General features: G+C 44.9%; 1 protein-coding gene across 1 annotated transcript in view; it reads left to right on the top strand.

The window, feature by feature from the left end:
• LOC115471948 (cytochrome P450 4B1-like) overlaps window positions 1–20,392 on the top strand; it is a 106,381-nt gene that overhangs the window by 85,210 nt on the left and 779 nt on the right. Inside the window, exons 7-11 of the mRNA XM_030205939.1 lie at window positions 806–912; window positions 2,361–2,551; window positions 9,495–9,628; window positions 12,521–12,585; window positions 18,454–18,536. Coding sequence (XP_030061799.1) covers window positions 806–912; window positions 2,361–2,551; window positions 9,495–9,628; window positions 12,521–12,585; window positions 18,454–18,536 — 580 coding nt within the window. The remainder of the gene's footprint in view (window positions 1–805; window positions 913–2,360; window positions 2,552–9,494; window positions 9,629–12,520; window positions 12,586–18,453; window positions 18,537–20,392) is intronic.

The raw sequence follows: 20,392 nt of genomic DNA, 5'->3' as shown, positions 1-20,392 counted from the left end.
TGTAGAATCTATAGAAATCAAACAAAATAAAACATGGAAAAGAAAATAAGATGATACCTTTTTTATTGGACATAACTTAATACATTTCTTGATTAGCTTTCGAAGGTCGCCCTTCTTCGTCAGATCGGAAATAAGCAAATGTGCTAGCTGACAGTGTATATAAGTGAAAACCTTCAAGCATTATTATGACAGTCTGACAGGGTGGGAGGGTGGGGGTGGGTCGGAGGTAAGCATGGGGACAGCAAAGCATATCATTGATATTCTAACAGGATAGGTGTGGATAGGTGAGGGGTGGGGTGATCAACAGAGAAATACAGCTTTATGGTTTATAATGGGCTAGGAACCCCAGATCCTTGTTAAGTCCTTTCTGTTAAGTCCCCTCTCCTGGGAGCCAGCATTTCAAGGGACTAGGGTGGGGCTTAACTGCTAGAAAACCTCAAGCATCAGGAAATGCTGGTCCATAGTGGTTCAGATTAAAACCTCGACTCCCTCCTTTATCATATGTGGCAGTAAGTGGGGCTGGAGGGCAGGCACTGACTGGACTGGAACCCACATATCGTTTGATCCTTACCGTGCAGGTGCCTTAGCTGTAGGGGGATCTCAATATCCTGAATCTCTGTTATGTGGAGAGTGGCCAAATTTCACTGCTCTCTATATGTCCCACTCTAAAATTGATAACTTTGGCCATATGATTTCATCTATGGATGACTTTTAGCCATATAAGTTCCAGCAATTAATAAGAAATCACTTAAGCGATGAGTACTGGACCCATGAAGAAGAACCTGTTTCTCATTTTCTTGCACAGATGAAGTGATAAAGCAGAGGAAAGCTGCCCTTGCGAATGAAAATGAACTGGAAAAGATTCAGCAGAAGAGACATTTGGATTTTCTGGACATTCTCCTCTGTGCCAAGGTACTTGTCGGAAGCCCTTGCAACTTTGTCTCCTGCCCGCGGCCAGATTTGTGGCTTTGTTATTTGTGTTTATCTAAATGTATATATTTTGTTATGACTCTGATTTTATTGTTTAGTTTTATGAGATTGTTAGCATGATTATATTATGTACTTTGATGCTCTGTAATCCACATTCCGTGTTTGGAAAACTGGTTTGTAAATTGTCAATTAAGGGATCCTTTTACTAAGGTGCGCTGAAAAATGGCCAGTGCTGGTGTAGATAGATGCTTTTATTGGACGCACACAGGTCCATTTTTCAGTGCCTGCAAAAAAGGCCTTTTTTATTTGGCCGAAAATGGGTGTGCGGCAAAATAAAAATTGGCACGCGTCCATTTTGGGTCTGATACCTTCCCACCACCCTTTGACCTAACGGTAAAGTCTCCCGTGTTAACCGGGTGGTAATGGTCTATGCACGTACAATGCCAATTACCGCCCGGTTAGCATCATGAGCTGGAAAATTTCCAGCGCACTTAGTAGACGTGTGTAAAAAATGAAATTACCGCCCAGGCCACGCAGTAGCCAGGCGGTAGTTCAAAATTGACGCACGTATGACACGCGTACGTGGCTTCGTAAAAGGGCCCTAAATGAAGTCACTACAGCAAAGCAGTGTGCTATTTGGGATGGTTTCTGGGTAAAGTACTGAGAATGGTGCTAAGACCTGCTGTTACTCAGGAATAAAAAAGTTAATAAAAATTTTTGGTAATGGAATTCAAACATGCATGGGATAAACACAAAGGAATCCTGTTTAGAAGGAATGGATCCACGGAATCTTAGTGGAGATTGGGTGGCAACATCGGTAATTGGGAAGCAAAACCAGTGCTGGGCAGAGCCCTGATCGTGACTGAATAGATAGGGATGGGCTGGAGTGTAAATTTTAAGGGGCTTCAACGTTAGCTCCAGAACTTAGTACAAGAAGAGTGCTGGGCAGACTTCTACGGTCTGTGCCCTGAGAAAGGCAGGGACAAATCAAACTCAGGTGTACATATAAAGTATCACATACCATGTAAAATTAGTTTATATTGTTGGGCAGACTGAATGGACCATTCAGGTCTTTATCTGCTGTCATTTACTATGTTAATATATGTTACTATGTTACTCTTTGGGATTCTACATGGAATGTTGCTACTAATTGGGATTCCGGAATCTTGTAACTCTTTAGGATTCCAGAATCTTCAGAACTTTTAGTACAAGAAGAGTGCTGGGCAGACTTCTACGGTCTGTGCCCTGAGAATGGCAAAGGCAAATCAAACTCGGGTATAAAGTATCACATACCATGTAAAATGAGTTTATCTTGTTGGGCGGACTGGATGGACTGTACAGGTCTTTATCTATTACTACTACTACTTATAAGCTGTCATTTACTATGTTGCAAAGTGTACCTATTGCTAATTCTGCGGTTTCATGTTTAGGATGAAAATGGAAAAGGCCTCTCCGACAAGGATCTCCGTTGTGAGGTGGACACCTTCATGTTTGAAGGTCACGATACCACAGCCAGTGGCATCTCCTGGATCTTGTACTGCTTGGCCAAGTACCCAGAGCACCAGGAAAAATGCAGGGAGGAAATCCAAGAGATTCTGGGAGACCGTGACACAATGGAATGGTGACAGCCTCTTCGTTTTAATTTGTATTTCCTTTTGTGGTTTTTTTTTCTCTTTAAGTAGAAGGTTTAATCTGTCTGCAATAGCAATGATAATAACATCTTTGCATTCCAAATGGGGTTACATGGTAGATTACTAATCCTCAATATTGTTTAGTTTCTCATTCTTAGCATTAAGGAAAAAGAAAAGCCCATGCTCCTCTAAAGGATCATATCCTACTCTGTCATCTCAGTGAAAAAGAGAGTGAGAAACTTGTAAAACATCCCAGTATTCTCAATTTCAGGGGTGTTCAATTCTGGTTCTTGATGTAGACAACATGTATGTTCTGCCTTCTAGAACACAGAGATTTCTACTGACCCTACTAGTGATATAGCAAAACAAACAGCAGACTACAAAATGCGGAAAATACCAGCCCCCTTCCCCCCCCCCCCCCCCCCCCCCCCCCCCCCCCCCCCCCCCAATATTTAAAACTATTTAACTGGCCAGGAACGCCTCCTGGCCGGTTAAATGGTACTTAACTATCTCGCAATATTCAGCACATCACTGGCTAAGTTTGATGGCCAAATTAGGCCACTCAAATAGAAGGCCTTTCTTCGGCCAGTTTAAACTTAACTGGCCAGCGCAGAAAATCGACTTGGCCAGTTAAATTTAAACCAGCCAAAAAACACCCGGATATTCGATGCCGGTCACCGGAAATAGTGACCGGCATTTTGCCCAGAAGTCTGCATCAGAGGCAAAGCTGTCAAATACAACAATCAAGTTAAAATCATACTTACAAGAAAGTATCATAAAACAAACATTCAAATAAATTGTAAATCATATTTAAAACAAACAAAACACCAGTTTTAAATCATATTAAGAATCATGCAAGACACAGACATAACATCAGAATAACCAATGTATAAGACATATCTAAGTTGTACATTATTACTTGCAATATATAATAATAGCACTGTGAGAAGTAAATTATAAAATCAAAAAACGGTGCATCATTATGCTGAACTGTGAGGCAGTGCAATTGAAGCTCAAGTCATTCAGTGAATGAGCAGAGCAAGAATACGAACGGGCAGTAGTTGATGCCTAGAGAGGGAGAATCAATGACAAACTTCTAAAACTAGCAATCAAGGTGAATGCTAAAATAATTATCACAACCAAAATGTGTAACAAATATCCAGAGCCAAGAAAAATACAAAAAGTGTTACAACCTTGCTTAACTTTGGCCACTTTCTTGCCGTCGTCCGAATGAAGGGCGACCATAGCATTAACGTCTCCCACCTCGAGGGCGGCCCAAGAAGAAGCCGTCCGAGCAGAATGGCCGGCCAAAATGGGGGGGGCGAGCAGCGGGGGATGGGCGCTTAAGGCGGGAAAAACTGCCGCACCAGAGGAAGAACCAGGCCACTGACCGGGCTCTAAACTGATGCCCACAAAAGGCGATTCAGGCTTTGAAACCCCTGCATCCCCGCTAGACGCGCACACACGGTCCGGGGAGCGATTCTTCGCGCCCTCCGACGCCATAAGCCACGTGGAGACTGATCGGGAAATCCCCTGCCTGCTACAAAAGGTAAAAATTACCTGCTCCTCGCTCCGAGCTGTAACGAACCGGTGTCCCAGTGAGCAGCTGCAATAAACGCTGATCTAAACGTTGAAATAAACGCCCTTAAAGGACGTCCAAAAAAAATTTTTTTTTTTTTACGGAGCCAGCAGGAGGGGGGAGAAAAGGAGGGACCTGGAACCACCAGGTTTGCACTTGCTCAAGAAGAGCCCTCAACCCCAGGTACTCAACAAAACCTAAGAATTAGGCCTGGAGACCTAGCCAGAGCTGCTGCTGTGTGTGACCACCACCTGCTGAGATAGAGAACATACTGAGGAGTTTCCGGCAGCACATGACCACATATAGGGAGGCAAAAGGTTTGCTCTCTATCTCCACCTGCTGGTAGATGGACACAACCCACCAGTCTATGGATTGATCAGAATGATGATATGGAATCAAAAATTAAAAAAAAAAAAAAAACCTTTCAGAACTCAATCTAAGACCATAAAAAAGGCTTGCTAAATAGGAAACATGCTGAGATCATAAGAACATAAGAATAACCATACTGGGTCAGACCAATGGTCCATCTAGCCCAGTGTACTGCTTCCAACAGTGGCCCATCCAGGTCACAAGTACCTGGAAGAAACCCAACTAGTAGCAACATTCCATGCTACCAGTCCCAAGGCAAGCAGTGGCTTCCCCGTGTCTGTTTTAATAGCAGACCATGGATTTTTCCTCCAGGAACTTATCCAAACATTTTTTAAACCCAGACACACTAACCGCTGTTACCACATCCTCGGGCAACGAAGTCCAGAGCTTAACTATTCATGATTTTGATATATAAAAAATGTCAATTAAAACTCCCCTGAGATCATACCCAGTTTGTGGCAGCCATTTTCAGGAAGCTGCCACTAGGGACAGGAGTGAGAGGGGGTTTGCTTTTTCCACCATCGCCCCACTGGACCACCAGGAAGGTCAGGTAGGCTCTCGGGGGTGGACATGTCCTGAACGATAGGTCGGGTGTGTGTACAGGAGAGGGATGGTGGCCTGTGTGGGGGTGGTATGGGAAGGAACCTACAGAACTCATCGAGGGGGGATCGGAGGGAAAGGCCTCAGCTGGATATCAACCAGGATCCACATAAGCTCTGCTGGTCAGCCCACAAAATATTATCCCTGGAAATTCAATATTGGTGCCAGCCTATGACCTAGCACTGAATCTCCAGGGCTAATTTAGCTGGTGACAGTCAACGTTTAAAAAAATGCTGACCGCTGCCAGTTGAATATCGGCCACTATGTTACTATGTTATAACTAATGTCGTAAAGTTATAACAAATAACCTCTTCCAGCTTCAACCCTGACGTCCTTACTTCTCTTTTCTCCAACTATCACCCTAATTCTATGACAGGTCACCTAAATGTAAGCGTTTTTTGCATGCCTAAATTTATAGAAAATAGGAGGCAGAAACATCAACAATCGCCAATATACTGATGATACCACCCAGCTGGCTGAAAATAAGAAGGATCTTGAAATGTCGATGAAGAAAGTGAGAAGGTTGGACTCACCTGAACATCAAAAAGACAAAGATCATGACATCAGCAAAAAATGTGAATGTTGACATCAAGATCAACAATGAAGAAATTGAAGTTGTCAAAGATTTCATCTTTCTTGGTTCCAAAATTAATCACAATGGTGAGTGCACGTGCACCCCTGAGATCAAGAGACAGCTGACACTTGGAAGAAGTGCGATGGTCAGCATGAACAACATCTGGAAGAGCAAGGACATCAGCCTGGGAACAAAATGTAGATTGGTCTTCCCAATAGCAACATATGGCTGCGAATGTTGGACGCTGAGAAAGGCAGACAGGTGAAAAAGTGATGCATTTGAATTATGGTGCTGAAGACAACTGTTATGCATCCCATGGACAGGCAAAATAACAAATCAAGCAGTTCTGGAACGTATCAAACAAAAAATCTCGCTGGTGGTCAAGGTAGCAAAACACAAGCTCTCCTATTTTGGTCACATCATGCAAAGCAAGTCCCTCGAAAAAGACATCATGCTTGGGAATGGTTAGTGGCAAAAGAAAAAGAGGCCGCCCAAGAATTTGCTGGATAGATACTATCAAGGAAGATACTGGAATGAACAAAGTAGAACTGAAATAAGCTGTGAGAGATCGGAAGACATGGTGAACACTGATCCATAGAGTGACCGAGAGCCGTACTCGACTGATCGGATAAGGAAGGAAGTTTATAGAAATCTGTCATCCACGTGGCCAACTATACATTTAGATGCATAAATGACAGTAAATCATCTACACACTGTTCTGTAATTAAGCACTAAGGGCCCACTTTACCAAGCTACGGTAAAAGGAGGCCTGCGCTAGCATCGGTGTGTGGTTTTGACGTGCGCCGAGGCCCCCTTTTACCACAACAGGTAAAAGGTAGGTCTTTTTCTTTTTTTAAAGAAATGGCTGTGCGGCAAGTGAAGCACTTGCCGGGCAGCCGTGTCAGGGGGGAGCCCTTACCACCACCCACTGAGGTGGCTTTAAGAGCTCCCACGCTAACCAGGCAGCGCGTGGCCCTGCCCGGTTACTGTTGGGTACACACAGGCACTACAAAAATAAATATATTTTTGTAGCGCTGGATATGATGGGGCACTGGGGGTGGGAAGTACCACCGGGCTGCTGCAGTAGACCAGCAGTACTTCCTTTTTAGCGAGCGGTAAGCCCGTGTTGGGCTTACCGCTGCTTTGTGAAAGGGGGCCTAAAATGGCTTAGCATGTAATTGTTAAAAGACAGTTCACAGAGGAGGGGCAAAGGCAGGGATAACATTTACATGGGCTAGTTATGGAATGCTATAAGTTATGAAAAACACACAAGGGTGGAAGAACGCCACAAGTCCAAAAATGACCACTTCTGAAACCACGGCAGTAAAAGAACCAATTTGAAAATTTAGTGGGACCTTACACACAGTGGCGTTCCTAGGGGGGGCGGTGGGTGCACGCCGCTGGAGGGTGCCGCGCGCGCCTGTCCTCCGTTGTTCCATGCTTCTTCTCTGGCAGAGAAGAAGCATGGAACAACGGAGGACAGGCGCGCGCGCACCCCCCCCCCCCCCCCGGCGGCGTGCACCCAGCATGGGGGGGTTCCTTCGCGGGGGTGTCCTTTCACCGGGGGGGGGGGGGGGCGGGGCGCTGCACTCAGGGAGGTGGGGCGCATCAGCGATCCGCCCTGGGTGCCAGCCCCCCTAGGAACGCCACTGCTTACACATTCAGTAGCCCTTTGTGCCGTGCTCACCCCACGATGCTGGTTTCAACAGAAATAAAGCAAGTAGAATGTGATTGAAAGTTTCCTAGTGGACTGCAGATGCACAGATGCTGGTTGCTGAAGGCTACTGGATGTATGAAGGAGAAAAGTTGACATCTACTCCAATTTGAGAGATCGAGAGGCCAACCTGTATACGTCAAACTATTGACCCCTGATGAAGGCCGTTTTAGCCGAAACACGGACCGTGTAGGGTCCCAATAAACTTTCAAATTGGTTCGTTTACTGCCGTGGTTTCAGAAGTGGTCATTTTTGGACTTGTGGCATTCTTCCACCCTTGTGTGATTTTTGATCCTTTCGGTTTGTTTGTGGAAGTATCGGACCTCTGTTTTTTATGCTATAAGTTATGTGCATAAGTGTCGCATTTAGGCAGTAATATTTACCCGAACCATAGATGTGTCATAAATGATTGTGTCTAAATTTTTTTTTCTTTTCATTTTTATTGGAGCAGAATTAAACAGAGTTACAAGATTTTGTGTAAAACGTTGACCAACCATGATTGTGTCTAAATTTTAACCAAACAGAAAAGTCCCACAAGATGAACAGCAATACACAAGGAAGTGGGAACAGAGGAAGGCTAGATGAACCCCAGGAACAATGAGCTTAATAGTTTATTGCTATGGTGTGTATAAAACACTACAAAAATAACATAAAATCAGTTCTCAAAATTCAACATGTATAAAACAGTACACAATAAAACAATATCAGTACTCAAAACTCAACAGTACACAATAACGTAGTATCAGTGCTCAAGACTCGACACGGCACTGTGTTTCGGCATGTGCCGTGCCTTCCACAGGAGTCTAACAATAAGAAAATGGAGTTAAGATTGTACTGCTAGGTGAAAAAAGCGAAGAGGTCTTTAGAAAGACTGTTCATGCATAAACCAATGCACTATGTAAAAACAATGGTATCAAAAACCAAAGCCAAACACTCCAGAAGAGTGAGATAAAGCATCAGTGCTAATTATTTATACACTAGTAAAAAAGGCCCGTTTCTGGAAGGAATGAAACGGGCGCTAGCAAGGTTTTCCTGGGAGTGTGTATGTTTGAGAGAGAGAGCCAGAGTGAATGTGCGGGTGTGTGACAGAGTGAGACTGTCTGTGTGACAGTGTGTGTGTGAGAATGAGAGTGTGTGACAGGGCCCCCTCCCCTGTTCCTAATGCCCCTCACCCCGTTCCATCCCCTCCTTTTCCTCCTCCTTCCCACACTTTGGGTTCCTTAAGGCTTTCAAAAGTCTATGTACCCCCATGGCCCTAACGTCCAGTATCCGGATACCCCACCTCTTTCCTCCTCACCCCTCCCCCAAGATGTAATACTTTCACGTCCTTCCTTTTTTTTTAAAAAGTGTCCTATCTACCCTGAGTACAAATGCCCGGCATTCAGATTGTGTTCCTCTTGTAAATTTTCATTTCTTTCATTCATTCAGAACTTGCCCCCCCCCCCCCCCCCCCCCCACCCACCCCTGAACACTTTTGGTTCCTTCAGTCTTTTAAAACTCTCGTATCTACCCTGTGTCCTAACGGCCAGCATTCAGATTGTTTTCCTTTCCCAAATGTTCATGTCTTTCAGTGGTTCAGAACTCCCCCCCTCCCCCCATTTAACACTTTCGGTTCCTTCAGTCTTTTAAAACTCTCCTATCAACCCTGTGTCCTAATGGCCAGCACTCAGATTGTTTTGCTTTGCCAAATTGTCTGTCACTGATGTCACTGAGGTCAGTGCGTGCCTGCCTAGCAGACCACTTCCGGCAGGCACTGTCCCAGACACATCCTATTGGAGGTGAGAATTATTATATAGGATATTGACTTTTAACCTGATTGTTCCTGGGGTTTGTCTAGCCTAACGCCATTCCCACTTCCTCGTGCATTGTGCCTACATTTTGACATAAATTTTGATGAAAAAGTGTTCTTAAATAATAATCCCACTACCTGCAGAAATACAGCACCTAAATTTTGGAGCCCAGTTATAGAATTACCCCGTGTGTTGATATTTGTGCTATAATCTGCCTTGAACTTAAATTGGAAAAGTGGACAGTAATTAAAATAGAGAGAACCATTTCTGTAAATGATCTCATAACACTTGTTATGCTTATTTTTAGGGCCGACCTTAGTCAGTTGAATTATACCACAATGTGCATTAAGGAAAGTATGCGCATGTACCCGCCAGTGCCTGTAGTGTCCCGGCTGCTCACCAAACCTATCACTTTCTTTGATGGACGCTCCCTGCCTGAAGGTCAGTTTTCTATGAAGTCTTACATATGGCAGGTAATGTTTGTCTCTTTGGCATTTCCTCAGCGTCCTTAGATGACGTGGAGGGGCATTTTCGATATGACGTTTAAGTCCGACTTTGGACGTTTTACAAAAAAAAAAACCGTCCAAAATCTGAATAGGAAAGAAGGTCATTTTCAAAAAAGAAAAACGTGTGTCTTTTGTTTTCGAAAATACAAGGTTCTGTGATTTGGATGTTTCGTTTTTTGATCCATTTTGGGGGAAAAAAAAAACAAAACAAAAAAAACGTCCAAGTGCAAAATGCACAAAATCAAGCCATTGGGATGTAGGAGGAGCCAGCATTTTTAGTAGACTGGTCCCCCTGACATCTCATGACAGCAATAGGGCACTAGGGGGCACTGCAGTGGACCTCATAAAATGCTCCCAGGTAGACATCTCACCATTGCTCCCTTACCTTGTCTGCTGAGCCCTCCAAAACCTACTATCCCCAACTGTACTCCACTACCATAGCCCTTACGGGTGAAAGGGACACCTGTATGTGGGTAAAGTGGGTTTCTGGTGAGTTTTGGAGGGATCACAGTTTCCTCCACAAGTGTAACAGGTAGGGGGAGGTAGAAGCCTGGGTCCACCTGTCTGCAGTGCACTGCACCCGCCACTAGACTACTCCAGGGACCTGCATGCTGTTCTAATGGACCTGAGTATAACATCTGAGGCTGGCATAGAGACTGGCAAGTAATGTTTTTCATCACATTTTTGGGGGGTGGGAGGGGGTTACTCACCACTGGGGGAATAAAGGGAGGTCATCCTTGATTCTCTCCAGTGGTCATCTGGATATTCAGGGCACCTTTGTGTGCCTTATTCGTTGTGAAAACAGGTCTAGCTCAAAATGTCTGGACGATTTTGTCCCAGCCTGAACAAGCCCCTGACACGCCCCCTTGAGATTTGGACGCACTTCTGACGGACTTCATAGAAAAACGTCTAAAAACAGGTTTCGAAAATACTAATTTGGATGTTTTTGTTAGAAAAATGTCCAAATTCTGCTTTATTCCACTTTTTAGATGTTTTTCTGTTTCGAAAATGAGCCCAATAGTATTACTCGGAGTTTTACTTCTGCTGCCATCACGATCTTTAATGGTGTAGCAGTATCACCAGTCTTTCTAAAGGCTCCATCCTGTGCTATCCTGTTTTAGCGTATTTTCATTGTACTCCACCACTTTACAGACTCCTGATGCAGTGGCGTAGCAAGGGGGGCTGCCACCCGGGGTGGGGAGGTTTGCCGTTGCACCCCCCCCCCCCCGGTGCAGCACGATGACACCCCCCCCCCCCCCCCGACCCAGTGCCTACCCTCCTCCGTCCAACCAACTCCTGCACCCTACCTTTAAAAAAAATATCGGAATCCGAGGCGAGGCGCAGCGCCTCGCGCCTGCACGTAAAAGAAACGTGGACCGTCTCATCGGACCTTCTCTCGCTCTGTCTGTCCCGCCCTTGAAGAAATAGGAAGTTGCGTCAGCGGAGGGCGGGACAGATAGAGCGAAGGAAGGCCCGATGAGACGGTCCACGTTTCTTTTACGTGCAGGCGCGAGGCGCTGCACCTCGCCATGGATTCTGATATTTTTTTTAAAGGTAGGGTGTGGGAGCTGGTTGGACGGAGGAGGGTAGGCACTGGGTCGGGGGGGGTGTCATCGTTCTGCACCCGGGGGGGGGAGCTGGAATGGAGCACCCCCCCTGAGCTGACACCCAGGACGGACCGCCCCTCCCGCCCCCCCCTTGCTACGCCACTGTCCTGATGTAGGCACTTTGCTGAAACACGGTACCATGTCGAGTCCTATTTTAACATTGATTAAAAACTCTTACACCACCGTTACGTCTCCTGGGATTTTTCGAAGAGTCGCGTTGATCATGCTACTTTTCCCCTTTTTTTGACCTAGGCAATGCTAAGCGCCAGAGCAAGTCCAATCATTAGGGAAGACTAGACAGTCGCCTAGGGCAACTTTTTTCAAACTTTTAATGTTATTAAACAAAAAATTTTCATTTTGAGAACTTTTCTGTGGCTTGTTCTGATTAGTTTTCCCTTATTTTTTCATAAAATGTTCATAAATAATCTCCCAGATCCAGCCTCTGTGTTGCATAAATGTCAAATCACACATTTAAGTCTGCTCTGAAGGCGGTGTAAATTTGTGAATATACTATATCGGTAATCTATAGTATTTTATTTATTTATTAGGATTTATTTACCGCCTTTTTGAAGGAATTCACTCAAGGCGGTGTACAGTAAGAATAAATCAAACATGAGCAATAGGCAATTACAGCAGTAAAAATATTCAAATAACAACACAAAGTATGGCATAGTACACTACTTACAATGTCAACAGAATACGTAATAGAACATTTTAATTGACAGTGAAGGGTATAAGCAAAGATGGAATGGAGGAGTGGCCTAGTGGTTAGAGCACAGGTCTTGCAGTCCAGAGGTGGCTGGTTTAAATCCCACTGCTGCTCCTTGTGATCTTGGGCAAGTCACTTAACCCTCCATTTCCTTAGGTACAAACTGGGAGTGAAGTGCGCTGGACTGGCTGCTCAGGCCAATTCACTTTTATAGCACAACGTTGTTACAGCCACCATAGATTTTGAACTGGTTCCTGCAGGGAGGGTTAGAAGAGTTGGGGTTGTTGGTTATCGAGGGGTTGCTGAAGTTGGGGGAAGGGAGATAAATTGCAAGAGAACCCAAGAGTTTGAGGGGATTATTTTCTAACAGTTCTTTTCATAAGGATCCTGTGTCAGTTAGCATGTGCTAATGCTTGTTAGTAAATGACCCCCTAAATAGATATGTTAGCTTACTTCATAGAATGTGTCATGGATTCCCTTGTAATATGCTCTATCCTGCTATTTCTCACAGGCTCTGTGATTATGCTGAACATTTACGCTATTCACAAAAACCCCAGTGTGTGGCCAGATCCAGAGGTACTTTTTTGTTCTAGAATAGATACTTGTGATGATATTTCTGGGATTTTTTTCAATTGGTTCAATAAGATTTGCCAGTGCAGAGGGTGGGGTAATTTTTCAAGTCATTCATTATATGAACAATTTCTGAGGCTCATGTATTTCGACTACACAAAGACTCCAGTATTTTTTCTTTATCACAAAAACATTTTATTGTATTGCAATGCCCGCTAACCTCACTAGCACTGCTGCCTACTATTAAAACCTCACACATTCACTCCTCCGCTCACCTTGCACACCTGTATTTAATTTAAATACAAAACAGTTGATTTTACATTTTAAACTGCATACTTATACTGTTTCATATTGTGCATATGTTTTGCCATGCTTGTACATTATATCATACTCAAATAATCAAAACTCAGTCCTGCCAGCAAAATGGTCCTTTCCACATAAACGCTGGATGACTGTTCTTCATGGACAAACTCTGAGGCATATTTTCAAAGCACTTAGCCTTCCAAAGTTCCATAGGTTTCTATGGAACTTTGGAAGGTTAAGTGCTTTGAAAATATGCCTCTCTGTATGTCCGTTAAACCTCCGTTGGCTGTTCAAATACGCCACCTCCAGTCATTAGTATGCATCACAATACAGGTGCTGTGTGCTCGGTGACTAACTCAACAGTCCACCATATCTGTTTCATGTTATGCCAGCTCCTCAATGCAGGACCGCATTTCACAAATCTTCCTCAGGAGAAACCACCATCAAATTTCTTCTACACCTCCAGTGGCTGCATGCCGGATTGAAACTCCCTTAGGGCTGAGCCACAGACGCCGCCCAGGAGGAGTGAATGTGTGAGGTTTTAATAGTAGGCAGCAGTGCTAGTGAGGTTAGCGGGCATTGCAATACAATAAAATGTTTTTGTGATAAAGAAAAAATACTGGAGTCTTTGTGTAGTCGATATTAAAAGTGACTCTGGAATTAAAAGAGTTATCCCCTGATTAGTAAGCTTGTGTATTTCGCCATTCCTCAGAGTTACGGGGTAAAGCAGGATCAAGCTCCATGTTCTGTCCTAGGTTCCTGGTGGATGGAAGAGGCACATTGTCAATGTAACCAGTAGGTTAAATTAAAAAATAAATAATAATGTTTTGCAATGTAACCAGCAGGTTAAAATTTTAAAATAAAAAAATGTGCTCCTAGGGCTTTTGGGAAGACCCTGGGAGTCTTTTGTATGTGAGGCCAGCGGCGGTTTAGCCAAACATTGGCCATTCCAGGCCTCTGTGAAATAAAGGGGAGCAGGTTGGAAGGGAGAAGGAAAGACCCCTGTTGGAAGCGCAGCCTTCCCGGGCCACTGATGTCACTCACACATATGCGTGATGACGCTGCAGTGCGATGACGTCAACAGCCACATCATTCACGCATTCACACCGGGAACAAAATGCCTGATGGCTCCAGGAGGTCCCTGGAGTCATGGAAAACACTGACCACCAATTTTTTTAAATATAAAAAGTGCCGGTCAGACCAACTGTCACGATTGTGACTATTATCCATGTCTGTGCTCACTTTGCCCCCTGGTGGCCGGACCCTGTGGCTGCTATAGACTGTTTTCTTGCTGTTTCCCAAGCATGTTTCAGAAGTCATTCCAGTCCGGTTCGGATCTACCTGCTTGCCAAACTAGCTTGGGTTGTTTGGAACTAAGCAGCACCCTTACCTGTGACCTCACTTGTAATTGCCTTTATTATGCACCTGGCCCTTTCACCTGGGCCTTTGCAGTGCCAAAGGTCAAGGTTAGTTGGTGTGCTGTTAGGAGCACTTCTGCCTTGCTTTGTTTTGAGCTTCCCTGCTTTACCATTTTAGCTTCCGTGCTTTACCCTTTTGGTGCTGATAGGAGCACTTTTGCCTTGCTTTGTTTCCTGCCTGTATGCCTTGCCTTGTTCTTGTTTGGTCTGTATGCAGTTAAACTTTATGCTTCCCTGCTTTACCCTTTGAGCTTCCCTGCCTTACCCTTTTGGTGCTGATAGTAGCACTTCTGCCTTGCTTTGTATCTTGCTTTGGTTCTGACCCTGCTTGTATCCAGCTTCTGTTCCCTTCCTCCTCGCCAAAGCTCCAGGTTAGTGTGTGTGCAGTTAAGCACTTCAGCCTTGTTCTTGTCTATGTGCCTGTGGGCACTTCTGTTTTGATTCCAACCCTGTTTGCTTTTGGATTCCTTTCCCTCCTGTCTGTGAACTCTGAATTCTGTTCCAGCCAAGCTGGTTTGAGTATCCTGTATCCTGTCCGGTCTGTTTCCACCCTGTGTGCTTTCAGCTTCCTTTCCCTTCTGTGTGAGAATCCTGAATCCTGTTTCAGTCAAGCTTGTTTCTGTGCCTTGTATCCTATATGAGAATCCTGAACTCTAACCCTGTTTCAGTCAAGCTTGTTTCTGTATCCTATACCCTGTCTGAGTCTCCTGAATCCTGAAGTCCTGAACCCTGCTTTAGTCAAGCTTGTTTAGAATCCTGTGTCCGGTGTAAGAATCCTGTTGGTCCAGTCTGTCTGCAAGCTCAGTCCAGTAAGTCCTGCCGGCCACCTGCACCTGGGGGCTCAACCCCTAGAGAACGGTGGTCTGTCCTGCTTATTCCCTGCTTGCCTACTGCTTTAGTTCCAGTCCTGTGGTTCCAGTTCGGTTGTTCCAGTTTTGCCTGTCTACAGCTTCTCCTGCCTTGCTTGTTTACCCAGTCCTGGTTGGGGGGGTCTTGCCTACTGCTGCCGCTTGTTGGCAGTGGTCCAAGGGCTCACGTTGTTCTAGTGTCTGAGAGCCTGAGACCGTGACACCAACAGTGACCCATAGGGGTCCTTTATGTGTGGCAAGAGCGATTCACGTTAAAAACACAAAGCCCATGTTTTGGAGCAAAGGTTGTTGAAAGGAAAGGGGGCTCAGAAAAGTCAATTCACAGCCCGAGTTTGGCGTGATTTTTCATGCATGCGCGTTTAATACAGGCAGACTTTCACAGATTCCTGCTCCCTATCTAAAATATAAGAACTATAATTTTATCATTTTTAAAGGTGGGCAGTGCATTTGCTGAGAAGTCCCTAATGGATACTGTGTGGTTGCTAGGTGACAAAAATGCTGTTGAAGCTTGAAATTAATGGAAATAGAGCAGAGTCAAATATAAAGTTTCTAAGGGGGTCTTTTACTAAAGCTTAGCTCAAGTTATCTGCAGGAGAGCCCATTTTATTCCTAGGGGCCCTGCTTCAGATATCTCGAGCTAAGCTTTAGTAAAAGACCCCGTGTTGAAAAAGCTAAAATCTGTAGATAAAAGTAACGTGTAGTATTTGCTAACCTGAAATAGTGAGGTTTAATACAAAAATGAAGGGGTCCTTTTACTAAGGCATGCTAACGATTAGGGCATACTAAGGAGCCCTTTTACTAAGATTCGCCTAAAAAATTGCCTGCACTGGTGTAGGCGCATGTATTGGACGCGCACAGGACCATTTTTCAGCATACCCGCAAAACAGGCCTTTTTCTTTTTTTGGCTGAAAATGGACGTGCGGCAAAATTAAAATCAGTGCACGTCCATTTTGTGCCTGAGAACTTACTGCCACCCATTGACTAAGCAGTAGGGTCTCACGCATTAACCGGGCGGTAATTGTCAGCGCGCGTACACTGGTGATTACCACCCGGTTAGCACCACGCGGTAGAAAATAGAAATTATTTTCTGCCATGCATTTTGGACGCGCGTCAAAATTAGAATTACCGCCCTGGGCACGCAGTAGCCAGGCGGTAGTTGTAATTTAATGCAGGCGCCTATGCTTCTTAGTAAAAGGGCCCCTAAATGATAAGATGACCATAGGAATTTAATGGGCATCTTAAACGCACGCTAAGGGGCCCTTTCACAAAGGTACGGTAGAGCTACCATGCGGGTAATGTGCACCAAATCAGACCTACTGCCAGGGTAGCTCAGGAGCACCGCAGTAGTACGCAGTCTCCTGCGGTAGAAAATAATTTTCTTTCGCGGGGGCGTTCCCGACGGTAACTGGCAGTGCGGTCACATTGCCGTGCGCGGCCCGATTACTGCGGGGTTAGTGTGTGAGTCCTTATCGCCAAGTAAATAGGAGGCAGTAAGGGCTCATGTGATAATTGGCCAGGTGCTAATTTTGGACTTGGTTTAACAAATACCAATGTCATCTTGGGAAGAAACTGATAGGGATTTGAAGAGGCGGGTTGTGTGAAGAGAGAGTGTGTGTTACAGATAAAAAAAATTAATAGAATTGATAAATACCTTTGTTTTAGGCCCCTGTTTGCAAAGTCATGCGGCAATTCCAACACAGCCCGTTCACAGTGAATGGGGCGTATCAGCATTACCGCAGTGCTAGCCGCTAGCACGGCTTTGCAAACAGGGGGGTAAGTGAGAAACAGAGGGAAAGCAGATTTTTTCAAAACAGTTTTGAAGAGAAATAATATTCAGGTGTCTCCGGTGGGTAGGTGTCCAATCCTCTGCCTGCAGGGAACCTCATAGTACACTGGATCAATCCCCTTGGTAATCTTTTAGGGGTCCTTTTGCTAAGGTACACTGAAAAATGGCCTGCGGTAGTGTAGACGTGTATTTTGGGCACACGCAGAATCATTTTTCAGCTCACCTGTAAAAAATGCCTTTTAAAAAAAATTTTTGCAGAAAATGGACGTGCAGCAAAATGAAAATTGCCGCGCGTCCATTTTGGGCCATTGATCTAGCGGTAAAGAATCTGGGTGGTAATGACCTATGCGTGCCACATGACACTTGGTGTGAGTCCATTACGCGCGCCCTAAAATAAAAAATATTTTTCAGATGCGCGTATCGAACGTGCGCCAAAAATGAAATTACCGCAAGAGCCACGCAGTAACTCCATTTTGGTGTGCGTTGGCAGATGGCGTTTAATGTGAGCAAGTGCAAAGTGATGCATGTGGGAAAGAGGAACACGAATTATAGCTACGTCATGCAAGGTTCCACGTTAGGAGTCAAAGACCAAGAAAGGAATCTAGGTGTCGTCGTTGATGATAGGTTGAAACCTTCTGCTCAGTGTGCTTGAGCAGCTAAGAAAGCAAATAGAATGTTAGGTATTATTAGGAAAGGAATGGAAAACAAAAATGAGGATGTTATAATGCCTTTCTTTTGCTCCATGGTGCGACCGCACCTCGAATATTGTGTTCAATTCTGGTCGCCGCATCTCAAAAAAGATATAGTAGAATTAGAAAAGATGCAGAGAAGGGCGACGAAAATGATAAAGGGGATGGGACGACTTCCATATGAGGAAAGGCTAAAGCAGCTAGGGCTCTTCAGCTTGGAGAAAAGGCGGCTGAGAGGAGATATGATAGAGGTCTATAAAATAATGAGTGGAATTGAACGGGTAAATGTGAAGTGTCTGTTTACGCTTTCCAAAAATACTAAGACTAGGGGGCATGCGATGAAGCTACAATGTAGTAAATTTAAAACGAATCAGAGAATATTTTTCTTCACTCAACGTATGATTAAACTCTGGAATTCGTTGCCAGAGAATGTAGTAAAGGCGGTTAGCTTAGCGGAGTTTAAAAAAGGTTTGGACGGCTTCCTAAAGGAAATGTCCATAGACCATTATTAAATGGACTTGGGGAAAATCCACTATTTCTGGGATAAGCAGTATAAAATGTTTTGTACTTTTTTGGGGATCTTGCCAGGTATTTGTGACCTGGATTGGCCACTGTTGGAAACAGGATGCAGGGCTTGATGGACCGTTGGTCTTTCCCAGTATGGCAATACTTATGTACTTATGTAGACACTTACGCGGCTTAGTAAAAGGGCCCCTTAGTGAATCAGACCCTTATAGTGTAATAGCTAGATGGAAATAAAGTTGCTTTTTCTCTGACACTGACAGGAGGGTTGGATTCTTCCATTGCAGGTATTTGATCCGCTGAGGTTTTCACCAGAGAATTCATCCGGTCGACACTCCCATGCTTTTGTGCCATTTGCTGCTGGTGGAAGGTAAAGTGCACTCCTTCCCTCTTCTGGAAAGAAAGGGAAATCCCAACTCTTCCTTCAAGGACTCTCAGCCCCTATTTTATTTTTCATGGTAGTCCAAACCCACCACATATTTGCCCCAATGCCCTGTTATGTTGTGCCAGACCTATAGTTTCAACAATAAACAGCAGTGTTACAAATAGAGATGTGCATTCATTTGAAACGACAAGAAAATATACAAAAGTTCAGGATTTTTCTTGCGTTATTAATGATGCTTTCTCTTCCAAAAGTGCATGCATGTGCGAACCATCATGCATGCATGAATGTGAGCATACGCACACAGTGAGGAAAGAGTGCACGCTCTGATAGAGATTACACAGCAGCGTTACAAATAGGGATGTGCGTTTAGTTGAAATGAAAAAGAAACAAGGATTTTTCTTGTGTTATTAATGGTGCTCACGCTTCCATAAGTGCATGCATGAACAAACCATTGTGCATACATGAATGTGAGCATACAATGAGGAAAGAGTGCACACTCTGATAGAGATTACACAGCAGTGTTACAAATAGGGATGTGCATTTAGTTGAAATGACAAGAAACAAGGATTTTTCTTGTGTTATTAATGGTGCTCACACTTCCAAAGTGCATGCATGCACAAACCATCATTCATACATGAACTATCGTGCATGCATGAATGTGAGCATACACACACAATGAGGAAAGAGTGCACACTCTTACAGAGATTACTCCCATAATAAAAAAAAAAAAGCTAATACACGCCAAACCCCCCCAACAAAAAATTCTGCAAATTACCTGGGCAATAAAATGACATGAACATTTTCATGCTGTACACCCCTAGTTACAACAGCGTCAAACTTCCAAAGAGGTTGGTGTAACAGTTTAGACTGAAGATGGTTAAAACCACTGTTCCCTCTAAGCTGAGCAGGAGTCCTCCACCTACAGTCCTGCCAGTAGGGGGTGCTGTTTCACTATCACATTTTAAATAGTGAGGGATAGGCAAAGTCTGCAGGACTCCAGGGAACCTGCCTGTCCTAGCAATTGAAAACACAATATTGAAGCACCACCCCCTACTGGTGACAATGCTGTTGGAGGACCCCCACTCAGCATTGAGGGAACAGTGATTCAAACCCAAGAACATGGAGAGGCCAGATTATTTAGTATTCTAGGTATTTTTTTGTTTGTTTTTCTTTTACAACAGTTGTAATAACCTTAGTATCTGTGCGGATTAGTACAGAACTTGGAAATGAGACATAGATTAAGGCAGGGGCGAAGCCACGGGTGGGCCTGGGCCCACCCAATTTCGGGTCAGGCCCGCCCAGCAGCAAAGTTCCTGACGGCGATTCCAGTCACAGCGATTCCCACATGCTGCCTGCCAGTGCCGGCTGCCGCTCAATCTCCTCGTGCTAGGAGCGCAAGGAGATTGTTGAGCGGCAGCCGGCAGGCAGCGTGTGGGAATCGCTGCGACTGGAATCGCCGTCAGGAACTTTGCTGCTGGGCGGGCCTGCAAGGAGGGTGAGATGCTGCAGCTGCACGGGGGGGGGGGAAGATGTCGCATGGGGGAGGGAAGATGGGGGGACACAGCAGCTGCACAGGGGGAAGGGAAGATGGAAAGAAAGATGCTGCACAGGGGGGAGGGAAGATGGAAAGATGAGGCTTGGTTGGTGGGTGAGGGAGATGCAGCAAAGGGGTGGAGGGGTGAGGAAGGGAGAAGTCTTGGCTGTGTATGAGGTGGAGGGGAGGGACACATGCTGCATACAGAGGGGATAGGTGGGGAGGGGGAGAAATGGTAGGCATAGGGGTGGAGAGGAGGGAGAAAGGGTGGGTATAGTGGTGGAGGGAGGGCGGAGCAGAGAAAATT

Source organism: Microcaecilia unicolor, chromosome 6 (genome assembly GCF_901765095.1).
Source record: "Microcaecilia unicolor chromosome 6, aMicUni1.1, whole genome shotgun sequence".
NCBI lineage: Eukaryota > Metazoa > Chordata > Amphibia > Gymnophiona > Siphonopidae > Microcaecilia > Microcaecilia unicolor.
Note: the sequence above shows the minus strand (reverse complement) of the source record. Positions and strands in the feature narration are given on the sequence as shown.